Raw genomic sequence first — 26,399 nt, 5'->3', positions numbered from 1 at the left:
ATAAAGGCATTACTAATTAAAGGGACAATGCACTTGATTTTTACTGTTCAACAGCGGAAGATGCCCACAGGTTTAAAACTGTTGATTGAACAATACCACGACATAAAATATTCATATGACAGGTGCTGAGATTCATGTCTTTTAACTCCTCCACACACACTTCTATGACATAACACATGCCCTAGTCCCCAACATCACAACTACAAGACTAACTCCAACCTCCACCTTACTTTTAAAGGAATAATAATAATAGGAAGATGTTTCTGCAGTAAATATGGAGCTCAGCACAAACACAGGAAACAAGGGAAAACAGCCTGAATCTGCCCAAGGTAACAAAATCCACTGCAGCACCTCCAAAAACCGACGAATTAACTCATAAATACTTTGTTTGTTCAAGTTGTACAGAAACGCTGGTGGAAAAACGACATGTTGTGGTTCATCGGGGGGGTTTACGTGCTGGACTATTTCTCGTCGCTCTCTACTTGTTGTCTGACTCACAAAGACGTTACTGCTGTTTATGGATAAACGTATTAAAAGAGCCAGATAAAGCGCAGCCAGAGAGAGAGAGGAGTGTGAAAGAGCTGCAAACAATCAATTATTAGTCTTTGTATTCGATTCTAGAATTGTAAAACTTTCTGAAGCAGTTTGGGGTTTTGTGCAGGGCGAGGAGACGTTCACGCAAACAACCAGCCGCCATCTTTGAGTCCAGGATCCAGTCTTTATGAAACACCCACAGGTTCCCAGATGACATTATTGGTATTATAGTAATATATTGATTGGCTCTAACTGACAGTAAAGAAGCGTACCTCTATTTCCTTACAATTCCACACATTCACAGCTGAGGTCCGTCCTTCACAAGTCATTTGGTCACAGATTTTCAAGCCATCATCACTTATTTTTCATCACAATGAAAAAAAAATGTGGTGAGATTCATCTTTTTTCTTCAGTTTTGGAGGAAACTTCGTGAAACAATTACACGAAAGAGTCTAGAGAAGTTATTAAACTTAATTGTGGCTTTCTTAATTACTTTATTTTCATTTCCACTGGCGGCGGCTGTGATGATCTCACCGGTGACCTCCTGGTTTGAAGGGCCGCCTCTGTCCTCATTAGCATACCAAAAAGACAACACAAAGGAGCTTGCAGAGCTTTTTTTTTTTTTTCTACAGATCTGAATGCTGAGGAGGGAAAGTGTGATGCTGCTGAAGCACAAGATGAGACATTGCATTTTCTTTCATCCCTGAACGACTCCTCTGTGGACTGAGAGAGCTGAGACAGATGCTGCTCATTTAAAAGACTATAATTGACTCAGCAGAGCTGCTGTCAGAGCACAGATCTGTCAGAGAGCTTCTACCACGCCCCGAAATGCTGAGAGCTACGATTTACTGCAGTAATTGCTGTTAGTGAGGAGGATGGATGGCAGAAAATGTTTTAGGACAACAACTTCTTGTCTGGGGAGCGGTGACGGTTCCCCTTAAACGCAGCCTAACACCTGGAGCACGGCTGCAAAAATGGGGTGTGAAACCAAGTTAGATCTTAAAAATGAAATGGATTCTTCAAAGAGCAAAAGGCCCCACTGAAATCTAGACTTTCACACACTTCAAACGCCTCTTTTCCCAGACGCTTTCAGGCAATAAAAAAAACCGGCAGAATGGTTTGACAAGAGCTGGGGATCTGTGCTCACCGAGGTAGTTAAGGTCAGGGCAAACGTCATTGATTGAACTAAGTGCTCCGCTGAAAACAGTGTGCCTCAATCAATGCCGCCTCTAATGGTGCGAGGCGGAGCTCCCCGAAGACCTCGGCTATAGACGAATGTGACAAAGTCATCCGGAGGTGCCGGAGTCACGTTCCTCCTGCCGGCAGACCGCTGGCCGGCCCGGCTGCTCTCAGCTCTCAGTTTCTCTGCTGATGGCACAAGTTAATGAAAATGCCATTACTCAGACAGGCCATCGATGAGGGAGAGGGGTAAAACAGGGTGAGAGATAGAAGAGAGTTTAACTGGGGATGCGCAGCTGTCACTGTTTTAATGGCAACAGCCTTTTCCAAAATGGACACAGACTTCAGAATCTTTAAATGGATTACCTTTAAAGGGTTTCTGTCCTTTTTAATCTCCTGCTGTATCGTTACTTTCATTTATTATTTCTTATATCAGACACCAAATTATGAATTCATTGACTCTAAGTAATTTGGGCTGACAAAGATTTTACTTTCTCCTGTGAGTGAATAAAGGAAAGAGCACCAACTTTCTCCATCAGCCTCACTAAATGAGTAAAAAGGTCAATTAGATCAGGTGAATGTTTCAGCTGATGGACAGATCCATCCAGGAGTACCAAAGGGAAGAGCAGCAAACTGAAAATAATTGATAAATTCTGAGATGATCTGAATTTCTATTTTCATTTTCAAACATCTGCTGAACAAGTCTTTGACTCGTCGCAGTCAGCTCCTCTCTCATTTAGCCGCGATATATTCCACACATGCAGCCGGCGCTGGATAAGCTGAGCTTTTCTCTGCGTCTGTGACTTCTCGCAAAATAAAAGTCCATTTATTTCTGGTGAATATCTTAAGAATTACAACAGCGTACATTTCACATCCTGACCTGCCTCCTGCACCCTTCTGTTGTGTCCCACATGTGGAAAAGACTGGAAGAAAACGTGCAAAGTGTTCGGACCTGATTCTCCGGACGTTGTCTGGAGTTCATGGGTGAGAACAGCTAGAAACAGCGAGTGAGAATCTACACTAAAGACGCCACTCACGCCTGCTGCAGGAGCCCAGTGTAACCTCAATCACATGTGTGGACTCTCATCAGGAGAGCATGAAAGAAATCCAGCTAGTTTCCAATTTATAAATAACATGAGCAACTTTAGGCTATAAATATGTATGCATACATACATCTTTCATTTATCTCCTGTTTATTTAACATCCCTCATGTATTTCATCTTTATCGTGTGTGGTCACCTCCCCAAAGGCCCAAAAACCCTGCAGATAGTTACTTTTTCCTGTAAATAACTTACGCAGATCAGCTATTCTTAGCATTTATTACAGCCTGAGTCAGTGTCTTTGTATTAAAGCATTTTGGGGAATATATTCATTTTCCTCTGTGCAGAGAGTTGGACAAGAAGATTGATGCTCATTATCTAAGCCGTCAGTGTCATGAGAAGTTCTTGTTCTTCGTGGAAACTGCAGTGACTATCTTGAGCTCTTGTGTGGGTGACTGTGTTCCAAACTAGCCATTTCCTTTTTACTTTGTTTTCTTCGTTTCCTTTCCTGTCCTCTTTTCCTGAGAGAATCCAAAATTACACCCTCTTTCTGCTCAGTGCCCTGCCCTCCACTAACAATGTCCACAGAAACTGCACACACTCTCTCTCTCTCTCTCCAGCGTACAGATGAAAGGCTCAGGCCTAATGACAAGGTACCCTGTCCACTTAATACTTCAAAGATTGAGCTTGGGGGGGACCACGATATACCCCCCCCCCTCTCTCCTGCCCCTCCCATTGCCACCACAATTAGCCGAAGCCTGAACCAAACCAGGACCAGCCTGAATCCACAGAAGCCCCATCTGTAACCAGCCTCCAAACAAAAACACAGAAGACATTCAGACACCAACACACAAACTGATTCTACGGTAATCACACACACATGTTCACTTCTTCACACACGGAACAGAAAGTACACATGAACAAAGAAACAGCGAGCGGGGGCAAACACCCACCCTGCACAGGAACAGTCCCGGGAGCTGGAGTGAAGAACGGACTCATAAAGCGTTCTGCGATAAAAAGACATTTGAGTTTTTCATTTCACCGCACCTCAATAACGGCCACACAGGGAACACGGAGGAGGTCAAGTGATTTGTTATTCTCTCTTTCTGTTGTCCAACTTTAATGGTTCAATCCCAGTTTAAAAAGTGACGTGTGGCAGAAGACTGGAAGCAACCAACTTGTTTCATGTGATGAAGTGGGAGTCACTGCAGACTGGAAATGTAATCAAGCTAATTTTATCCTTCAAGGGGAGTTCACTTATAGTTTATTGATATAGCCCAATATGAGCAATCACAAATTTGCCTCTATCCTTTAAACCTCGATTCAGATAGCAAAAAGCACTCAGAGAATCAGTGTTCTTCCCAAAATGTTGGTGTTGCCTCGACTGCGATCTTATTTCCCAGCACTAACGTACATCAGCGCTCCAGAAAAGCAGTGGTTTTGTTACATTTACTCTCTGGATCAGCCCGTTTCCCGGCTCCTGAGCTCAGATTACTGTTCTCGTCAGTAGAAGTGCGGCGTCTGCCACGGGCATCATCTGACACGGGTCAAATGAAGGACCACGGCCAGAGAGTTGTAATTTAGTTTTTAAAGAACACGGCCTCCTCCTTGTACCGAGTGCAGCCCCTCGCACAGACACGGGCGTTATTACAGAGCTGGACGAGTGGAAGATGAAGCAAATTAAATGTAAAACTGCCTCCATGAACTTCTGCCAAAGGGGAGATGACTTTTCAGGACGGTCTGCAGAGATCAAGAACAGCATGGCAGCAAAGTTCGGCCACACAAACCAAAACAGACCAACACACACACTGTAGAAGCAGACTAAAGAAAAGACACACACACACACTCTCTCAGGAGAATGAGCAGCTAACCTCTATCGTACAGCTCCCTGATGAGCTCAGCCTCAAGTCCCACCGGCCAACAATTAAACCCTTAAATCACAGCCATGTTTCATTCTTTAATGCTGCTTTTGACACTCATGGCCGCATACGATGAGCCTCATGACACGTCGATTAGAGGAGGATGAGTCAAGCTAACGTCAGTCTGCAACAAAAACCAGTTTTAAAATAGGAGACACATTCACAATTAACACAAGAGCTTATGATTCAGAGGGCCGTGATTCACTGCAGCTCGGTAATTGTGGCTCCTCTCATTCTAAACCTCGACCCCGCTGTGTATTCCCATGATGAAATGAGGTCAGAGGCATTAATAGGGGAGATTTTCATCGGGTTAATGTGTGAGCTGACCTCAGTTCTGGATGTTTTAGGGAAGCAGGTTTTTACAGAAACCTTCCCAAAGACTTTCAGGCTTGCTTTGTGTACTTAATAAGGGCGTGACGCTACACGAGAATCATGGCTTGGTATTTTCCTGCGTATGGACGTCACGGTTCGTATGTTTTGAGTACAGCGGTTTTTCCGGGGAACAAACTATGTCGCATTCTATCTTAATTAAGAAAAGCCTTAATGCTGCTGCAACAGTCTGCAACCTAATAATACAGAGGCAACTTCGAAATAAAGGCTCTCTCAAATAAATAAGGCAGCATTTAGAAAACTATAATGTAACTACAGCGTAGCTCCTAGACGACTGTGGCTTGTGCTTCTTTAATGAACGGCTGGAATGATCTGCTGGCTGACATGCAAACGGGAGCAAACTTCATAACAAGGCTTGATTTACTTGAAACACATGTTTAAAACCTCTGCGCTCCATAACAGAGAGTCTGGCCCCATTTCTGCTGCTTTAAAACCACCTATGGCGTTTAGTATTTATTATATTGTTAGCGAGAAGCTGCTTAAATGAAATAGGGAGCCGGGTTTTCCTCCTGGAATCAGTGACGGCATATAGCTTTCATCCCATCTATCGTCATTGTACTGAACTCAGGAACTGTAATCCTGCTAAACAGGAGGCTGTAATGAGCGATGAAGGAGGATGTTACAGCTCAGGTTCATCTGGGCTCTACGAGGAGAGGCTGCGCTAGTGTTGGTGGCCCTTTACGAATACATACACAGACAAAACGTTTGGGTGGTTAAAACAACGCTGCATTCGTTCACTACACATTCAGACCCATTCTGAAAAGTCTGTGGTACCAACACGAGTAATGTTACATCTCCTGGTATTTAACTTTATAAACCAAATACAGGTCATGGATATTATAGCCATGAGCTGCACAGATTACAAACAGCTTAATACACCACCTAAATTACAAGTGCTGTTTGTGGACAGCCACTTGGAAAGCTCTTCACTTCTGAGCATAATTGTTAAAAGGAGAAGGAGCCCAGGTTAATATTTATGTACACAAAAGAGCCTTCAAATGTGTGACCTTTAAGTGACGGGATGCTCTCCAAACATTAGCCCACTTCACCAGCCCTTCCCTCATAACATCCATCCATCAAAACACACTTCAGCCCCCACCCCCGGCCTCCCCCGACTCCCCCGTCCTCCTACTCAGAGCCATAAACACACAGGTTTCCTCATCAGGACAGATGTAGCTGCATGGCACCATTACCTCACGTCCATCAACGCCTCTGCACACCCACATAAGGGGTGGGGGGGGCGGGGGGGTGGGGGGGGCGGGGGGGTGGGGGGGGCGGAGAACATCTACTTGTGTAATTAGGTAATTATAGGCAACGCATGATGGATCCCTGTTGTTTTATTTTTGCAACTGTTAACACGGTCACACCGACAGAGGGACAGAGGGTTGATCGCTCCCACGGTTTGCTGCAGCAGCAAAGTTCAGTGTGTCCTTGTGTTTGGTTCATTTAGCTTCATGTTACCTGGCTGCTTGTGAACGAGAGCCTGTGAAAACTGGGTTAACGTCTGTCGATAAACACACACACACACACACACACACACACACACACACTGTGCTGGTCTAATAACTGTCTTTATTGTGCTGTGCAACCTTATTTTACTCAGACATTTTATTCAGTGTGTGCCGTTTCAATTTTTATTCCATTCTTATGTGCAATGAACTTTTTAATAGTATATTTACATACTATGCTGTTTTTATAGTATATTAATTGCATTTGTGAGCCTGATGCATCTTAAGTTCCTTCTGTTGTGCACCGGTCTTGTTATTTATCATCTTGATGTTGAGCTTGTATATTTTCTTTTACTACAATAAAACCAGCGATCAGTCGATCCTACAGGGAAACATTGTGTGCATGTGTCTGTATCATCCTAAATACCTGTTTGAGTAAATGTAAATACAAGACCAACAACTCCCAAGTCAAGTCATCACGTTCACGAGTCTGAAGCAAGTCTAAGTCGTGTTAAAGCTTTATACCCACAACCTCTTGCTGCACTGCTTCCTATAATTTGATCAGGTGGTGCTCACCTAACAAAACGTGCTGTTCCTTCCCGTCCTGGCTCAGTTATTTAGTTCACCCGAGTTTAAATCTGCTTCAACAACCTCTCACACTAAAACATGCTGCAAATAAACAGAACAGCAGCAACAACTCGCAGCACTTTGGCACAAATCCAGACGTCAACCGCTTCGAGGGTTAAGAAATTAGTCTCCTGAACGCCTCTCACGTGTTCCCTTCCTGTCTGGAGTGTACTAAAGAGGGTAAAACAAATAAGGGAGGACAAATTTCACACAGAGCACAGCCAATTTCATTCTGGAGCTGAGTTAATTACAACAATTAAACCTGAGAGAACATTCTTTAACTTGATTATGGGTTATTATGGTGATACAGTAGGTACCAGACACAGTCAAGGATGAGCGGTATCACTGCAGCACTCATAATCAGATCATCCTCAAGAGTCCTCCTGGCTTTTAGAACGATGTTGGCTAAATCAAACAGGATAATGTCTGAACTGTTGTCTTAAAAGCACTTGATTCTCCAAATTGCTTGGGTCCAAGTGCTGCGGCTTTAGTCGACATTTATCGTATACAACCCCCCCCCCCACCTCAGCTCGGCTCTTACTTGATGACATATCAAAAGTATCACAAAGCACAGATGACGCCACAGTAAACAAATCTAAAAGCAGTGCACAGAAAGAAGCTCCAGAGCCCAACAAATTAGATTATTATGCTTCAGAAATCAGCGATCTGTGACAAAACCAAGAAAACGTCCAATCTAGTTCATCTAATTTCTGCTAATGTTAAACCAAATGAGATTGTTCTGCCTAAAAATGAGACATCTGCTCTAATAAAAACCAGATAAACCGAATAACTGTAAAACACACCGTTCTCCTTCTCGTCTCCGACGCACTTGCCGATGGACTCTGTGAGGCCGAGAGTGGCTGCCGAGGGCATCGTGCCCAGGATGGATGCCAGCGTCGGGCCTTTTCGCTTTGGGACGTCGTCCTCCTCCTCCTCGTGGTCCTCCTCTTCCTCCTCCGGTCTCCTCTGCTCTAGTTTTATCAGAGCCTCCAGCGTGAGCTCGCCCAGGTCTCTGCCAAAGTGCTTGGCCACGGCCTGAAGCTCGTCTTCCTCCTCTGGTTCCTCGCCGTCTGCCACCTTAGACGATGTGGAGAGGACGTCGTCATCGTCATTTTCACCGCCTGGGAGAGAGCGACAGAGTTTGATATGGAATCAATGTGGCGTGAAATTTATCCCTTTATGGAAATTCTTGTTTTGCTTGCAACCACTTTGAAAAGGACAGCAGAGGTCAGGATGAGCTGCAGACCAGCAACATGGAGGCTGGTGAACTATTTCTCATACCAACATGTCAAGTAAATTCTATATTTACATCTACTTGAGCAAAAACGGTGAAATTTAACTAGCTTTCATTCAAACCCTGAGAGTCCCTGACCAAACCAAACCAAACCGGCTCAGGGACCAATAAGCATGAAAGTCACATATCACATTATAACATCTGGCTTACAGTCTCCTGGTTGTAGCTTCTAATCTAAAAGATGAATCGAGTGCTATCGATCTTCTTTTCTTACTCTTGACAAGAAAGAGAATACGTTTATTTTCCAAACTGTTGAACTTTTCCTTTAAACTTCATAATGTGAGAATACATTTTGTTTTCACAGATTAAAATACTTTATTTATTTGGTTTCCTGAGATCCACATTTTGGTTTCATGTTTCCAGTAAACACAAAAATCAAGCTTCTGGTCTGCTGGCTGTATTTTTTAAGTGTATTTGACCAAACTTAAGTGTGATTCTTCCACATCTCCAGTGTAACCAGGCCACATACTTGGTGCCTTATCTTCGGCGTGAGGCTATCTGAGCAGAGAAACTAGCCTGACCACCTTAAAAATAAAGAACGTTAAAGTGCATACATGTGTGCAGGGCTGTGACTATTCTTTTCATTATCAATCAATTAATCAGTGTTTTTTTTTTTTAGCCGCACTGAACTGTTAATAATTATAACTCAGTTTGTCTCACTTCTCTATGCTGCATCTGATTATACAGTTCAGGACTCTTAAGTATTCCCTGAGGAACCCACAGAGCTACATGGTCAGAAGTATGATTCACTGGGTATAATTACATTATATATAATTATTATGATCATTTCCCAATCAAAAAGAAAAAACATTTACAACAATAACTGTAGTAGAAAAACTAAACAGAAGATGTTGATACAAAGCGAGTGCAGTGAAATCATTGTGTTTCCCAAATCAGAAGGATGGAAATGGTGATAAATAATCACATTCAGACATAATAATTGGGATTATTACTTTGGCCGTGCTGGTATCTAATTAAAAAGTGTCCTTTAATCAGCCATAATTAAAATGTCCTCTCACAGCCTTCAGCCCACAAGTCAGAAACGCAACTCAGAAGAAACGAAATGCCGCCGGATCTGAAAGCGTCACAGCAGCTTGAAAAGCAACATGCCTGAAATCAGTGACAGCCTGCGATCCCCCCGCTGTGTGAAAACAGTGTGTGTGTGTGTGTGTGTGAGAGAGAGAAACTGAGACAAAGGGCCAGAAATAAAGAGCCAAAGGTAGAAACAGATAAAGCAGAAGAGTGACGGGGAGTTCACTGTGATGTGTGGTGTTTTTCATGGGTGGGCTTCTGTGTGTGTGTGTGTGTGTGTGTAAATGGTCCTCACAACTTCAAAGGGCCGTTGGTTTTAAGTATAAAGGACATTCAGAACAATACTAAAGCATTAAAACAACTGTTTGCAGTGTGAAGGCAGAGCAGTGATGGTGTCGTGTTGAAATCAAAGCTTCTCTGTGCTTCCCTCTCGTCATCAGGACAGTCCCGTGTGCATATTAGCGCATTTGAGCGAACCTGTAGCACCGCGAAACCGAGCCGGAGCTTGCGATGTCTGTATTTGGGCGTCCCACTCAACTCCAAACTAGCTCATCTCGTTATTATTGCTGCTAAATCCATTATATTCATTTTGCTCCGACACATCAGGGCCTGTGTTCAAACCTCATATTACAAAATCAGAGTTTTCAAAAAGACCCGAGGAGGCTGTAAAGATTATTAGACTCCAGAAAACAAAACCATCTAATAAGGCATTTTCTATTCTTAGATCTGGACCAACAGCGGGCTAAACATGTAAAGCACGACCTCAGGCTGGTGCCAAAGGAAAAGACATTATGTTGTCTAAAATAAAAGCATTTATCTCCGACCATCTTAGACTTGTTCCTCTTTTCCTCATCCACTCATCCACCACTCCCTGAAAAATGAGCAGTCAATAGTTTTGCCCCGTAGTGAGCAGTGCTCAGGTATCTGTGTACGTGCTATGAATACTGGCTGTGTGGATGCATTGTGGGGATGAAGACAAAGAGCATACATCGTATTTTATACTCAAATAAAATGGTGAGGGGTCAATATTGTGCAATAGGTAGCAAAAAGAGTCAATAAGTTCCCTAACCAGAGAGGGAAAGTGAGAGTGCAAAGAATTGTGGGCCAGTTTTGAAGGCATATTGGTTTAGTTCTCAGATTTCTACCTTTATAGATCCTAATTTTGCATCCTTAAAACATAAACACTGTTTATCGCACAGCTCTGGACCTGAGTGGGGATCAAACACGTGACCCTGAAGGCCCACGGACCTCATTAACGCTCATTAACCAGCACCTCTCTCTGCTCCGTACCTTCTTTAGCATAGGCGGCATAAACTCCTCTCAGCTTGGGTCTGCAGGACTGAAGCTCTGCGTCTATTTCGTCCTGGTAGCTTTGAATTTCATCTGTTGGAAGACGAGCAGAAGAAAAACATCAGAGTGAATCCTGGATCAAAAACTTTTATTTTGCTCCTAAAATTATTGTGTAGGATTCATGCGTGTTCATAATCTATAGTTAATTACACGTTGTGCTGAAACTATATCGTGCAAAAACAAAAAATAGGGAGTAGTTCCCTCTCGTTTTGGTTTTTTAGTGCTTTAACCACATCCAACACTGAGCTGAATGATCAAGGTCAGCCAAACTGCAAACACATCGAACAGAACTGGTGCAGCCAATCTTTGTCTCCGTCATTGTTATGAGAGCATAACCACACTGAGAAGCTAATAAAGTTCATTTTGCAAAACTAAAAAGAAAACCTGCGAGTGGAGATGTAACATTCACACCTTCAACGTCACCCATCTGCTTCTTCAGCTCGATCTCCAGCTAGAGGAAGGAAGACAAAAGGAGGGAAATTAAATGAAGGAATAAAAGCCTTTCCCCCCCCCACCCCAGTCCAACAGTGACCACGGGGTGAAACGCTTACAGAGTAAGACATCTCCGAATAAAAGATCATCACACAAGGACTGTGGGTGGTTGACAGCTGCTGCCTTTTCTTTCACTAGAACATTTCCACCATAGAAAGTAAATAAAGCCAAGCAAGTAGAGTACACAGTGAGTAACACCCAGAGTCACAGCTCAGTCAGAGCTTCCATTCTGCACTGGAAAACTGAAAACCATTACTCTTCTGCTCCTCTGCCTTCATATCTTTTAGAGACTAGAACATCCCTCAGCAAGAAATATCACCTCACAGTTTTAAACACCTCCACCGTCTACACCCACACCTGTCCAGAGCACAGAGTCAGTGTGCGACTCTGCTCCTGAGTTATGGCGTTTAATAACGAGCAGGAGGAAGTCAGAGTGGAGCCGACTTGGATGTAGAATTTGGATGAATCATTTCATCCAATTAGACATTTGTGTGAAAAGTTATATCATCATAATTAGCGTATGAATTCTTAAATTATGGCCAGAAGCATTTTTTTGTGAAGCTTTAACAGCCAAAACCAAATCCACTCATCCTCGAGTCCGAGTAGACAATTCTCTGAGATGTCTCGGCCATGAGGACGGACGACTCCAACACACAATGCTTGTGGCCACAGGTGTCGGGGGCATAATAAACCCAAGTGAAGGTTGGAAGAAGAAGAATTATAATACTCAACATGAGGTCCAACTTACTCGCTTTTTCCAAAACTTTCAACACATCTAATGGACTTTCATCCGCAGATGGTGCTTGTCTCCATCAGTAATACAACTAAACCATCTGCCAAGAAACGCTTATGTTGGGCCTTGAGTTGGGACTTTTTTTTTTTAGCCATAAAGGTGCACATTAAGTCAAAGCTTTCTTCATCAAATCACAGCTCTGATGTGGATAAAAGCCAAAATCTGCATGATTTAAATGATTTAGTTTGTTTTTTGCTTAAATTTGTAAACTTCAAAACATTTTTTTACCTGAAATCTGGGAAATAAAAAGTCCCAAAGTGCAAAAACTCATGTTCTACTGGCTCATTTCATAACAAGCACTAATGCTAACTGGCTAAAGGCTTTAAGGAATAGTTTCATTTTGATTTATATATTATTATATTATTCACTTTCTAGCTGAGAGTTAGATGGGAATCTTGATACCACGCTACAGGCCTTAGTTAGCTTAGCTTAGCATTAACACTGGACACAGCTTAAACAGCTGGACTGGCTCTGTCTAAACTAACTAAATCACCCAGCAGCACCTCTAAAGCTCTCCAGTGTCCCGTTCCTTTAATCCGTCTCATGAGGGGTTAAGTGTCTTTCCGAGCAGGGGTGCCGCTGCCTCTCTGAAGTATGCGGACGGACAGGAGAGTGATCTTTGACAGTTTTATTTGAGAGATTAATACCCTTCATTAATTATTGGAAGAAGCCTCAGGCCTGGCTGTTAATGATCAAGAAAATATAAGATGAAATTTTAATATTCCCTCAGGGGGAAATTAGTAAATTCATAAGTAATGGATTTATCAAAATTGCTAAAAATGCGGAAGATAAATTGAGGATGTGGATTTTCCTGATTAGACGTGTTAGTTAATTAAACCTCAGGTGAATTTAAAGGCTCCTTGAACCGACTAGCTTATTCTTCCTGATAAATCCATACCTGACGGACTTTCTTCTTCCTCAGCCCAGCTGTGAAGCAGGGAGGGTCACACTCCTGGTCCAGATCCACCTTCATGAACTCTTCGATGGTCAGCTCACTGGTGGGCGTGTCCTCAAACTCGATCAGTCTGATGTCACAGAGACAACAAGGAACGTTGAAAGAAACATAAACTAAGATTAAAGACAAAACGGGGTCATCGGGACAGATCATTTAGGACTTTTCACTAATGCACCCAAGTTCACTTTTAGCCAAAAAAGTCCGGAGTTAGAACTTCAGTACTTTTACTGTCTGCAGCTATCGAACTCAGCTTGGTTCTCTGGCTTCATGAATCACTGCTGCCGCCACTTTTTACTAATATTAGTTGTATTATTATTCATATATTAACTACTAATGTTTCCATATTGCTAATTATTAGTCATATTCTTATTCTCTCTGTCTCTCGTCAGAAAGCTGCTCAGTTCTGTTCGAGGTTTCTTCCCGTTAAAGGGGAGTTTCTCCTGTTTAAAGGGGAGTTTCTCCTGTTTAAAGGGGAGTTTCACCTGTTCAAAGGGGAGTTCTTCCTGCCACTGTTGCCTAATATAATACCTGATGTTTGCTCATGTTAATGATGAATTCCTGAATCGCTGGATCTTAATTAAAGCGTTCGGTCTGGACCTGCTCTTTATGGAAAGAGTCTTGAGATAACGCGGTTATGAAACGGGCCGCTGTATAAATAAAGAGTGATTGACTGATTAAATGAGACGTGTCCAAGTCAAACACACCAACCAGTTCTTCCACACACCTTTTCCTCAGAGTGCTTTCACACACTTTCACAACGCTGATGATTTCTTTGATGGTGCGGCGAAAGTCGTACATCCGAGCGGCAACGAGAAGAGCTGAGAAGAGGAAAAAACAAAACATTTTACCGGCAGGTTCAAGTAACGTACAACCCTGTAACTCCTGTTTTGTCTCCACACATTATTTATCACTCAACCTGTGAGTTCACACAAACAAAACCCCACACAGAACATAGAGGGGTAGATTTTCTTTATGTTTTACACCCAAGTTTCCTTTTGCTCCGTGTTTTGGAGATAAAACATTGATACACACACACCGATAAGACACACGTTCACGCAGGCAGAGATGCAACCGAGCACTCAGACATTCTGTTTGTGTGCGTGTGCACCTTAGAGGCTGGAGGACAGAGCAGACAGGACAGGAGCACCTCAGCTCGCTGAGCCAACAGTCCGCCTCCACACAAAAACACAGCTCTAAAAAAGGAGTAACAACAACACTAATATTATGCAATGAATTGCAGCGCGAGCCTTGAAGGGGAACAGTTATATAACCGTCATTAGAGTTGCCTCGCTCAAGAGCCTGTTAAAAGATAGATGCATGCTTCTACTTCTACATGCACACTTCTAACAGCCTTTAGGACCGAAGTGGTGGCTTTTAGCTCCGCTGACGACTTTCTCAGACATTTCACTGCTGCTACCTTGAAACCACGTAACTTCAGAAGTTTCTCGTATTCCTTTTCCTAATGCAGAGTTAACTCTGGCCCTGAACTCATTAAGAGAAGTCCATGATGCAATTTCAAGATTCTTCTACCCTGAAGAACTTTTTGCAGAAACGCGCTTCTGGTTCGTCAACAGCGATATTTGCATCATATTTGGGAACAAACTTTTCCTTCTTCCATCTGAGTGTATCCTTCTCAATGATTTATGATGAGCAATTAATTATTCAAGTAATGCAGCAGAGGAAGGGAGAAAGATGAAAATTGAAGCCATAAGAGTAAACATGGAGGGGAGCAGGGAAAGCCGGTGATTCGATTTCAGGACGTCTTTGCTGGTAACACATCAAAGCCGAGTGGATTCAGGTGGACGCCGCCACAGACGAGTGCTTTGAGCTCAGCTGTTTGGCTTGAACCGGGCGGCAGAGCTCGCACAAAGACAATGAGGGAGAGGGTGGTAAATTAACACTGTGGTGAGTTTAGGCAGGTGCTGGCAGGTCTGCCCCCCCCCACACAGTCAAAGGCCTTGACACATTTGGTAACTCTAGCTGGCAGCGAAGGCTAACTGGGGCGGTTGGTGGACACACCCTCCCTCTTCACACCGTTTCAAACTGTGCACAGCAGCGTGTTAATGTGCATGTGTTACATTATTGGTCCGTATAAGGAGATTCTCATTTCACTCGCCTCCTACAGGAAGAGGTCAGAGGTCAGGCTGAGCTGTAGAGTGATGGGATCGGAGCTCCTCAGGATCCATGAAGCGTTTCTTTTTTATGTTATCTGCATATTTGCAATCACAATAAATATAATTATAGTTATCCAACTGAGGGGGCACTTGTAAATTAACACCTACTTATTTCAAAAGCGTTAAAGAGTTCTTAAAAAAGCAATTATTGTAGAAAAAAGGTTTATGTAATCCTCTCAAAAGCTGAAATGAAAGGAGCTGTTGACCTATCAGAAGTAGGTCTGTGTGATTAGTTAAAGGGCCTCAGTAAACTTCAGAATCTATACTTTCAGACATTTAAGATTTTTCCAGGATATTATTTTCCTGTTGCCCACATTTCAGTGTCCTTGAAGAGTTTCCTGTTTACAACGGAGGATGACGGGGGCAGAAAACTCATTGTCACAAGGTCACTGCAGCTTCTGCAAGGACATTTTCAGTCTTCAGAAATGGAACAACTTGCTGGAAACCAGTGAAAAGAAAGTTTGGAGGTGAATGTGTTTTGCAGTACTCCTCATGTTGATGGACATCTGTAGAACATAGGAAATCCAGTGCTAATAGCAAACAGGCAGCACAGAAGCCTCCTCATGCTGGATATTAATTAGTAACATAGCTAGATACATTATGAACTCCCTGTTTACCATCTAAATATGCCAGAGTCCAATTATACAGTGTGCCAACATGTTGGAGCACAAACTGCAACTGTCTGCAGTGTGTTCAGATTAAAACTCACTCGTGACAAACTGGGGATGAAGAACAAAGACTCTGCACTACAGGGCAGGATGAACCTTTGCACTATTCATTAACAAACATGCAGCCCAAAGTGCTGCGCGGAGCAAGATTAAGACGGGCAGACAGAAAAAACAGAAACAAACAATAAACATTAGAATTACAACAGCAGGAGGCAGGAGGCGCCACACGGGGGACGGTGGAGCACAGAAACATGGTTTAGCCCCCTTCAAAACTAAATAAATAAATAAAATAAGATCAATATTAGATTAAGTGCACGCTACATATAGAATATTCTACCTCTTTGGCAGCAGATATAGCCCTTCCTGATGGAACAGAAGCTGCTCTCGTCCTACTGCCACCAGACTCCACTGATAAAAACAGTCATTTTACCTCACAGGCCTCCGGTGCGGCGGGTCAACCCCTGCCCTGATCGGTACTGCGCTTGTGTTTTTGTCTGACTTTTGGGTTTCAAATGGTTAATTCAGATCTGAATGTTATGTCATACATTTAGATGTCTTTTTTAGGTGCAACATCTGTGCAAGAGCTCCTGTCCGCTTCTCCAAACTGGGGGCACACCGACCGCCATCCACTGCAGGTAACACACCAGCTATGGTAAGTACCTACTACAACCCCACTTCAAAATATCTGAACTACCCCTGTAAGAGATTTGAAAACTAATAACAGAATCTTCAAATCAATTCTAAAACCAATAGACCCCCACGGCAGTGACCTTAGAATAAGGTCTACATCAGCACACAGCTTTTTTTAAAAAAGGACCTTAACCCTCTCATGCATGAATTATGAGAATCTCAGTCAGGAAGTGTTTTTATTCATCTTTAGGCTTGAAATCTAGCTACTGATGCATGATGTACACTTCAGTGGACATGTGATTAATCATAATTTCCTCCCAATATAAAATCAATACTTGGAAAATGTAGCAATTGCATGACTCCTTAGATGTTACTTGATGTCTCTATATTTTTCTTACCTGCAAGGGTCTCTTTTTATAGAAGGTTTGACCAGAAAGAAATGAGCAACTTGGTGTTTCTGGGTGTCTGTCGGCCATCTTGGCTTCACTCTGAGTGTATGAGATGATGCAGTAGCTTCACTGTAGTGGCTGATGTGCAGCTACGCCATCAAAACTCATGCATATACAAGAAAACAGCTTTTGAAGAGCTGCATACTGCAGTGACCTCTATGCATGAAAGGGTTAAAAGCACTTTTAAGCACTCTGAGCTAACAGGGAGGTTTGCATGTTGGGATATTGAATATTTGCCTTGAATTTCTTTTGCAATTCACGCAGTCTCACAAAAACAACAACAGCTCGTGTCGATGTCCCCGAGCTCCCTCTCACTCTGGTTTGTAGTATTCCCCCAAGAAACCCGACGAAAGGAAGAGAAGAAAAGGAGCTAATGGCGAGTGCATTTTTATGTTCATGGCATATTTTAACGTTGTTTATTTAGGCAAACCGCTTCTCTCACACTGACAGTCATCAGTTGCCAAGTACAACATGGCAGTAAACTTGCCAGCGTTATGAAATCGCGTGAGAGTGAGAGACGTGAGAGACGTGAGAGACGCATGATCCTGTTGTACAGTAAGTCTCAAGAGTATCTAAGGTTGAATTACCTTGATGTTCAATGCCAACAGGGCAGAGAGTGTTAATCACTTTCTCTATTTTGACTGAAACCAGGAATCCTCCAACGAAAGACCTTCTGCTCAAGGCTGCTGCCGGCACCGCTCACCCGAAATAAAGAAAAATCCTCCACAGGAGAGACGGTAGATATCCACAGCCACCTGGTGTCATGGTTACCTGCTCCACAGAGTCCTGATGGCCTTCGTCCCGTGTGCATCCAGTCCCTCTTCATCCTCTGCACCAGCCTCATCGCCGTCATGGAGACCTCGTGGTTCTTCTCCCCAAATTCCAGCAGCTGGGCGAAACGGGGAATGTAAAGGCACGGGTCTGGTGGAGAAAGGAGAGTGTAGTAAATCCAAAGGAAGGTTTGCCAAGTACATCTGACCTTGTAAGTGCATGTTTATGCTACAGCGCGCATTTTCAGATTCAGCCCTTCCTTCAAGACCTGAAATATTTGTTCCATTAGGTTTCCCTGGTAAAGGGGGTTATGGTTTTACACCTGTTTGTTTGTGTGTTACTTGGCAGGATATCTCAGACTCCTTTAAATTATTTTAATGCAAATGGGTGGAGAAATGGCGGTGGTCCAGAGGAAAAGTGTCAGGTTGTTGGAACAGATCTGGATGTGGATGCATTAGAGGATTTTGAAAGATATGGCAATTTTGTCCATTTGCAGTACTGTCTCATAAACTTCTGTAGGAAGTTGTACTAAAATAAACCAAACACTGCTTTGATGTCGATCTAGATCCAGATGCAAATAAAGAAAAAGGAACATTTCCTGCTGTCAAAATACCAAATCTGAGGGATTTTGCAACCTTGCCAGAGAAATTCCTTCTGAGTGCTTCCTCATTTCATCTCACATCAAGTGAATCTGTGTCTGACGTCTGAGTGTGTTAATGGATCCGCTACATACACACCTCAAAATCCACAACTAAACAAAATGTGTAAGTGTCTATTGAGTATATGACGTGTAAGCAGCGATGGAAGAAGCACTTAAAACACAATATTAATACCAGAGTGTAAAAACATCTCAAGGTTCTGCATTCCACTCTTACTTAAGTACAAAAGTACTGGCATCAACTAGAAGTTTAAGTAAACATTATACAGAACGGCCCTCTTCTGAATCTATATTATTGGATTATAATTACTGAAGTATTTACGACTTTTATCACTTTAATCTTGCAGATATAAGCGACAAGGCTGATTTCATCTCACTACTGACTATCTTACAGTAATCTACAATAACATCATAACTCAAATATAGAGGATAAAGCAGAATACTTTGCTCTGAGATGTAGTGGAGTGGAAGTAGAGAGTAACAGAAAATGGAAATACTCAAGTAAAGAGCAAACTTATATCTAAGTACAGAATTGGAGTAAATGTACTTAGTTACATTCCACCACTGTATCCAGGGAGAACTGAAAGCATGAATGACGCAGCCTAGGTGTCAATCTGTTTTCAGGAAAAGTGCTGGATGTAATCTGAAGCGACTACAGGACGCTCCACAGTTTACGGGTGCAGGTATCCTGTAATGATCGCAGTCTCACGTGTGATTAACTGGAGAGGGTAAATCATGACAAAGAGAGCACACACACGTCCGTCATGATCCAGTTTCAGGGGCTGATATCAGACCCGTCTGGCTCTCTCAGGGTTGCACTTTATTGCAGAGAGGTTTGGTTAAATTTCGCCGGCATCCGAGCAGTAAACACACCAAAGAAGCCAGTTGTTTCACTCAGGTTTCTGACCAAAGCCCCACTTCCAGTTGATGTAGATTTTTAACTCAGCAGCACCTGTGAGCTTCCCAGTAAAACCAGTCTCCTACTGCTGGCAGCTAATTAGCTCCACTGGAGAACTTGAGGATTAACATTTGCGCCTCGACGCAGCTCCGTTTCTCATTCAGCGTCTCTCTCCCAGATTTTCACAGCCGGCGAACGGATCTGTACGGGCATCCCTCCAGTCACAAGCTCACTTCTCAAACCTTTTTGCTTCTCAAATGTCTCTGAGAAATTTGTACAGTGTAGCGTATCATAAAGTTTATGGAAAATTCTTTGGATTCGGCCGGAGAGAAGAAAACTATCAGAACCACCTGCTTTTGCCATGAAGCAGCCTGGCGGGTGGGCAGTTTGCCTTTAGACTTTAATCTAAAAAAGTGGTTTTACCTTCCTTAGAAATCTAATTTAAGAGTAAAATTAGGAATCCTCTTTCCACTGTGGCCGGGAGACAAAAAGAAGAGTTTCATGCCCCGGCTATGACAGTGGAGTCAAATCTATTTGAAGTCAGTGGCTGCGTTTAAAGAGCAGTCCAGTGGAAAGCTGGTAGAGCCAGGCGGTAATAAGATCCAGGCTGATCCCCCCCCACCACCACCACCCCTCCTCCTCTCCTCTGCACCATGTAATGATACGTCTGCAGAGCTCGCCATCGCTGCTGCAAGTTTTACTGTCTGCGAACGCTGGGCCAGGCAAGATCTCCATAGTAAAAAGAGGCTGTTTAAGGAAAAACAAAGTCCACTTCAAATCCTCTCTCACTGTTGAATATAACCAATCTGTGAGCAGGAGTCATTCTGAGAGTTTACTTTCTTCGTGTTCCCGCTTTCCCCTCGACCTGCTTCACCTCCTTCAGCTTCTATCCCCCAAAATTACTTCGACCACCCCCCAGAGATGCGCCGTGAACTCGCCCCTTTCAATCAAATGTGGGAGCAGGGGTGCATGAATAGCATTAAAGCTAAAGTTATCATTCAGTTGCAGGGAAGCAGAGCCCTTCCCTCAAAAAAAAAGGAAAAACCCCAAACTGACTTGGAGCTGCAGTGCATTCTGGGCTATGAAATCAGCCTCACCAGCTTCCTTTTCTCTGATGGACTTCTGTATGTGAGGCCGTCCAACGCTGTAGCAGGAAGTCCTCACTCATCAACCTGACTGAATACTGATCAGGTTTCACGTTATGAATGAAAGCTTTTAGGGTTTTAAATGGCGGTAAAACAGAAGAAATGTAATGATTTCTGGTGATGTTTGTGTGTTTATGTGCGCTGGTTGTTGTTTTTTCTGTAGAGATAACAGGGTTGTGTTTATCCACCCATATATTCACCAGTAAATAGTTTTTTTACTGTTCTAGTGAGGTGACAATTCAATGTTCTGGTCATTTTAGAGGATATATTTGGACTGTTGAACAGACTAAACCAATAAATCTCAGAAAAATTTAATTCTCAAGTCGCTGTGAGACATGTTTGACAAAACGTACAGCTATTATCCAGCAAAAAATGCTTTTGGATGTTATTTAATGGCATTAAAAGGGTTCAGGATTTGTAGGAACGTGAATACTAAAGCACAAGCTGACAGCTTGTTGCTCACACTCCAGGTGATCCTCACTAACTGACCAAAGTAGCCACAACAGCAGCAAACTGATCAGACCGCGGAGCCTCCGTGAGCCGCTCGGCTTTATGGCAGCTCTGTTTTGTTTTCTGCCAAAGACACATGGATTTACTCTGGAGTTTGTCTGTTGAACTAAATATTAAAGCTGTGTGCTTTCTAACATCCTTTAAACATGTCTGAAATTCTATATTTGCATTTCAGGTAGAACAATTTATTAACTTGTGCCTCTAATTGATTCTCTTTTCCTACATGATACCTATTCTGCTCCATAAAGTTAAGTGAGGATGCAGTTTTCTCCCTTTTAATTCTCATACAGAACTACCTCTAGCTGGAGCATTCTGCACTATTTACTTTTGGCACTATATTTTCTATGTAATAACTCATAATATAATAATCAGAATAGTAATATTTTGAATGAGCCGCTCAGATTTATGGCAGCTCTGTTTTGATTTCGAACAAGGAAACAATTTAATTTGCACCTCTAATTGTTTTTTCCTACATGACACCTATTCTGCTCCATAAAGTTAAGAGAGGTAGTTAATTAGGAGAATAAAAAGGGAGAAAACTGCATCCTCATTCTGCACAATTTACTTTTGGCACTATGTTTTGATGAATAATTCTCATAATATAATAATCATAATAGTAATATTTTGAATGCAGGGCTTTCAGTTTTTAATGCTACAGCTATTTTCCACCACAGCGGAAGGTCTGAGTGGTTCCTACCCCCCTGCGGGGCTGGAGGGTCATATTTATCCGACCTTGTTTTTAATTTTATTTTTATCCCATCAGCGGGCTCATCAGCGGGACGGGGGGCGGGGCGCTCGGCCCGGTGACGCACTCTGCGGAGCTGCTGAGGGAGGCGCTTCCGCACTCCCTACGTCACGGCGATGCGTGGATCTGATTGGTCCTCGGCGAGCCCTGGGCGTTCGAGGAGATCACGACGGGAAAAAAGAGGCAGAAAAAATGAAGCAGACCATAAAAACTCCCGACAAATGACTGTTTACCTCGGATGCACACGGCCACAGCGGAACATAGCAGCTGGCTTCGTGTCGATCGACAGTCGGCTCGGAGAACGAGGGAGAAATAACCGGGAGGATTAACGCAGAGGCGGGGTGGACCAGAAATAGGAAGGACTTGAATACCAGGTGCGACTCTCCGGATTACCCACTCGCTGAAAAAGGGAAAACAAGCGACGCTTCGCGGACGTTTCTCCGGCCGGAGAGGATGAGGTGACCGCCAGGAAACGGAGCGAAAGTGTCCGTGGTCCAAGTTGGGGAAACGGACTCCACCGGGCCTGGACGGATTTGTACATGTTGTCGTGTAAACTTCGCTGTCGATGCCGTTTTAGAGCGATGTTGTAGGAGCCGAACTCCATTCAGAAAAGGCTGAATTTTACGCTCGGCAACCCCCCGTACAGTTAGTTCATTTCGAGCCCGGTTCACTCGGATATTAACGCCAAGAAGATCGGTTTCTTGTGCCGATGCCAACGGCAGACTGCAGGTTGCTAAATCATGGCCGGATCATGAGGTGTTTGACTTATCTACTCCTACTTCCAGAAACACTGAAAAAGTCCAAGAGGGTCGGCAAGCTCCCGGGCAAGCTGCCGGTATGTTATGAGATCCTGACTCTGTCCCTGACGAGCAAGAAGAAGCAGCAGCAGCAGCAGCAGGAGGAGGAGAAGATGGCTGCGGAGTTGTACCCCGCCGCCAACACCAACAACACCAACCTGTCCAACGGCACTACGGTAGCGGACACCGAGAAGACCAAGGAGGTGCAGGTGAGCCAGGCCAGCAGCAGCAGCGCGGCGACCACCCCGACCACCCAGCAGAACATCAACAACAACAACGTAGATCCACCCAGCTGGCAGTGCAGCCACCCCACACTGAGAGAGAGGTAACCCCGGCACACTCTGCGCACCATCACCTGCAGCCATCTGCTAGAAAACCGCAGGAAATATTGCAAGTGCACGAGCTGAAATGACCATAAAGTGCATTAAAAGGTCGTCATGAAGTAACGACAGGACATCACAGCCACTCTAGCTCCCTGTATTTATGGGACAGTAATAAAAAAAACAGGGAGATAATAGCTCTGAGAGTGTAGTAAGGTCACTAGTTAACTGTTAGTGGGGTTTTATTTTGGAGAAAACTATGACTGCTTAGTTGCAATATCCTTAATATTTAACATCTGCATGAGAGGATCCATCTCATGTTGTCTTCTGTGCATATGCAACTATTTGGATCATAGATTAATCATTTATGGGAGTTTTTAAGCAAAAATAGCCAAGACTTACTCCTCATCTGTGAATATTTTCTAGTTTTTTTAGTCTTTTATGAGAGTAAATGAAGTATTTTTAGGTTTATGTTTGACTGGAGGAAAAAAAAACCATTTAAAATGTCGTTGAGGAAACTTGAGTGTTTTTTTTCTCACGATCTGCAGATGATTGAATCCTGAAAGATTAACCGATAATGTAAATAATTAGTTGCAGTCATGCTCCTGTTGCATCATCCCCAAACCTATGAAAATAACCAGTGTCTCTAGGCAAAAAGAGTGTGGGAGGACTTGATGTTATACAATACTTGAGGCTTACTCGTGAATCCTGCTCTGCTTTTAGGAATGCCTTGATGTTTAACAATGAGCTGATGGCTGATGTCCACTTCATTGTTGGCCCCTTGGGGTGTTCGCAGAAGGTTCCAGCACACAAGGTAAAGACATTTCACCTCTTGGAAATACTCATAAACATTTGGTTTCTTATTGTGAGAAAATAAAAGCAGAACAGAGAGATGTTCATGTTTGTGTGTTCAATCTAAATGAAGTTGGGTCTGTCTCTGCAGCAGTGCTACTGAAAAGAACTACTGCTGCTGCTTTATTGAACTTGGTGAAGAAGAGTGATTGTGGATGTGTGTGTGTGTCTCTGACGCATCTGTCTGCTCCTCCCTCCCTCTCCCTCTCTCTCCCTCCCTCCCTCCCTCCCCCTCAGTATGTGCTGGCCGTGGGAAGCTCGGTCTTCTGTGCCATGTTTTACGGCGATCTGGCGGAGGAGGAGTCTGAGATCCATATCCCAGATGTGGAACCTGCTGCTTTTCTAATTCTGCTGAAGTAAGCCACTCGCCATCCCTCACACAGCCAACCAGAAGGAGAGATGACAAGCGCAGTCAGTGTCACTTCAAAGCATATTATTACTCATCCAAAGCTAAGCAGAGGCGAATGCCAAAATGCTGGGAGCGCCAGTGAGCAGTGGCAGCAGCACAGTGCTCTGTAATTGCTGGTTTTCTCTCTCTGCTCTTTGTTCATCTAGAAACATTTTTTCCCTTTTCCTCATCCTCAGCCTGACAATTTTCTTAGAGGGGAATATATGCAGACTAGTAGTTATAAATAACCAGCCTTTGTTGCTCTTTGAGTAGCATTTGCTAAGCCAGCACCACAGACTGTGAGGCCTTTTGAGAAAGGGCTCTGACATGTTAAGTCATCATACAGTCCCTCTTTGGGAGGAAAAAAAAGATGGATTATTATTTTCCATTTTGTCATTTCGTGGGACTTTAGACTAGAAAAAAGAAAAAATGAGCACTTCCAAGAGCTCTTCAAGGACCCAAAGTCCTAACAATCCCCATACCGTGTCTCATTATGTGGCATAATACTAAAGAAATATTTCATCCGCCTCTCCAGCACTGCCAGTGAGTTACATTTCTCTAAATGTGCAGTGATTAAAAGGTTCCTTTTTTCCCCTCTCAGGTACTTGTACAGTGATGAGATCGACCTGGAGGCAGACACGGTGCTGGCCACCTTGTATGCTGCCAAGAAGTACATCGTTCCTGCACTGGCCAAGGCCTGCGTCACCTTCCTGGAAACGAGCCTGGAGGCCAAGAACGCCTGCGTGCTGCTCTCCCAGAGTCGGCTGTTCGAGGAGCCCGAGCTGACGCAGCGCTGCTGGGAGGTGATCGACGCTCAGGCCGAGCTCTCGCTGCGCTCGGAGGGCTTCTGTGAGATCGACCTGCAGACGCTGGATATCATCCTGCGGAGGGAGACGCTCAACACCAAGGAGGTGGTGGTGTTTGAGGCGGTCATGAACTGGGCCACAGCGGAGTGCAAGAGACAAGGTTTGGTGCCCACAACCCGCAACAAAAGAGAAGTCCTTGGCAAGGCGCTGTTCTTAGTGCGCATCCCCACCATGAGCCTGGAGGAGTTTGCCAACGGGGCGGCGCAATGCGATATCCTGACACTGGAGGAGACGCACAATGTGTTCCTGTGGTACACTGCAGCTAAAAAGCCCAAACTGGACTTCCCTCTGACTGCGAGGAAGGGTTTGGCGCCTCAGAGGTGCCACCGCTTCCAGTCCTCAGCCTATCGGAGCAATCAGTGGCGCTACCGCGGCCGGTGCGACAGCATCCAGTTTGCGGTGGACAAGAGGATCTTTATCGCTGGTCTGGGCCTGTACGGGTCGAGTGGCGGCAAGGCCGAGTACAGTGTCAAAATTGAACTGAAGAGACAAGGGGTGACCCTGGCGCAGAACCTCACAAAGTTTATATCGGATGGGTCGAGCAGCACGTTTCCGGTGTGGTTCGAGCATCCTGTTCAGGTGGAGCAGGACGCCTTCTACACGGTGAGCGCCGTGCTGGACGGGAACGAGCTGAGCTATTTTGGCCAGGAGGGCATGACGGAGGTGCAGTGTGGGAAGGTGACTTTTCAATTCCAGTGCTCCTCCGACAGCACAAACGGGACTGGAGTGCAGGGAGGACAGATCCCCGAGCTTGTGTTCTATGCATAAGCTGCTCTGGACTGCTGATGGAAAATTGGGTTCATCCTCGCCTCCCAGCCTTCAAAGTAATGTAGCATTGAAGACACTTGAGTAATGTCACACTAAATGGCCTGGTTAGTTCTTTGAGAGACTATTTTAAAAGCCAAGGAGCTGTTGTTTTATCTTATTTAATTTAATGTTATTTTTTTATTTAAATACTGGGTTAATGTTATTTGCTCTGACGCCTGTGTTAAAGGGCTGCGGCTGCTGTAGGAACAACATTAATACGGTGATCTGTGGTTATGTAATCAAGCTGAGCTCCACAACTGGAACAAGTAGGGACTGCTTCAAATTGTGAGATTGCAAGTCTATATACGATGTTGTTACTATAGTCTAAGCAGCAATATTACACGAGGAGCAGCGTTTATGTAACGTTATGATTCTAAATGCAAAAAAAAGTAGAAATCTTGTCAAAAACAGTTGTTTTGCACTTCAGAGGATGGCCTCAGAAACGTCGTGTCTTTTGTAAAATACAATTTAACTGTTAGCAGCTTGACGCTGTTAAAGATGACCAGATGTGTTCTGTACAAGAATGCCTATACACCTGATGATAAAACATAAAGGTTCTAATGTGATTGAAGCCGCAGATGTCACATCATTACGGAGGGAGTGGGGATTCAACGGGCTGCAGCGCCCTCTGGCTACTACGGCGTGAACCACACCTTGGTTTTATGAAA

At 43.8% G+C, this 26,399-nt stretch overlaps 2 protein-coding genes across 2 annotated transcripts in view; one reads left to right on the top strand and one right to left on the bottom strand.

Annotated features, from left to right (window-relative positions):
* Positions 1 to 26,399, bottom strand: part of brf1a (BRF1 general transcription factor IIIB subunit a) — a 102,094-nt gene that overhangs the window by 53,912 nt on the left and 21,783 nt on the right. The window contains exons 6-11 of the mRNA XM_070842585.1: positions 17,746 to 17,895; positions 13,778 to 13,871; positions 12,997 to 13,123; positions 11,225 to 11,264; positions 10,754 to 10,846; positions 7,941 to 8,258 (exon numbers count right to left, since the gene is read on the bottom strand). Of these exons, the coding sequence (XP_070698686.1) occupies positions 7,941 to 8,258; positions 10,754 to 10,846; positions 11,225 to 11,264; positions 12,997 to 13,123; positions 13,778 to 13,871; positions 17,746 to 17,895 (822 nt within the window). The remainder of the gene's footprint in view (positions 1 to 7,940; positions 8,259 to 10,753; positions 10,847 to 11,224; positions 11,265 to 12,996; positions 13,124 to 13,777; positions 13,872 to 17,745; positions 17,896 to 26,399) is intronic.
* Positions 21,866 to 26,297, top strand: LOC139212312 (BTB/POZ domain-containing protein 6-B). The gene is made up of 4 exons (XM_070842832.1): positions 21,866 to 22,823; positions 23,542 to 23,632; positions 23,908 to 24,026; positions 24,660 to 26,297. The coding sequence occupies exons 1-4, from the start codon at positions 22,411 to 22,413 to the stop codon at positions 25,690 to 25,692; spliced, it is 1,656 nt and encodes a 551-aa protein (XP_070698933.1). The 5' UTR covers positions 21,866 to 22,410; the 3' UTR covers positions 25,693 to 26,297.

Source organism: Pempheris klunzingeri, chromosome 13, assembly GCF_042242105.1.
Source record: "Pempheris klunzingeri isolate RE-2024b chromosome 13, fPemKlu1.hap1, whole genome shotgun sequence".
Taxonomy (NCBI): domain Eukaryota; kingdom Metazoa; phylum Chordata; class Actinopteri; order Acropomatiformes; family Pempheridae; genus Pempheris; species Pempheris klunzingeri.
The sequence above is the reverse complement of the archived record's forward strand: the minus strand, read 5'-3'. Positions and strand labels throughout refer to the sequence as shown.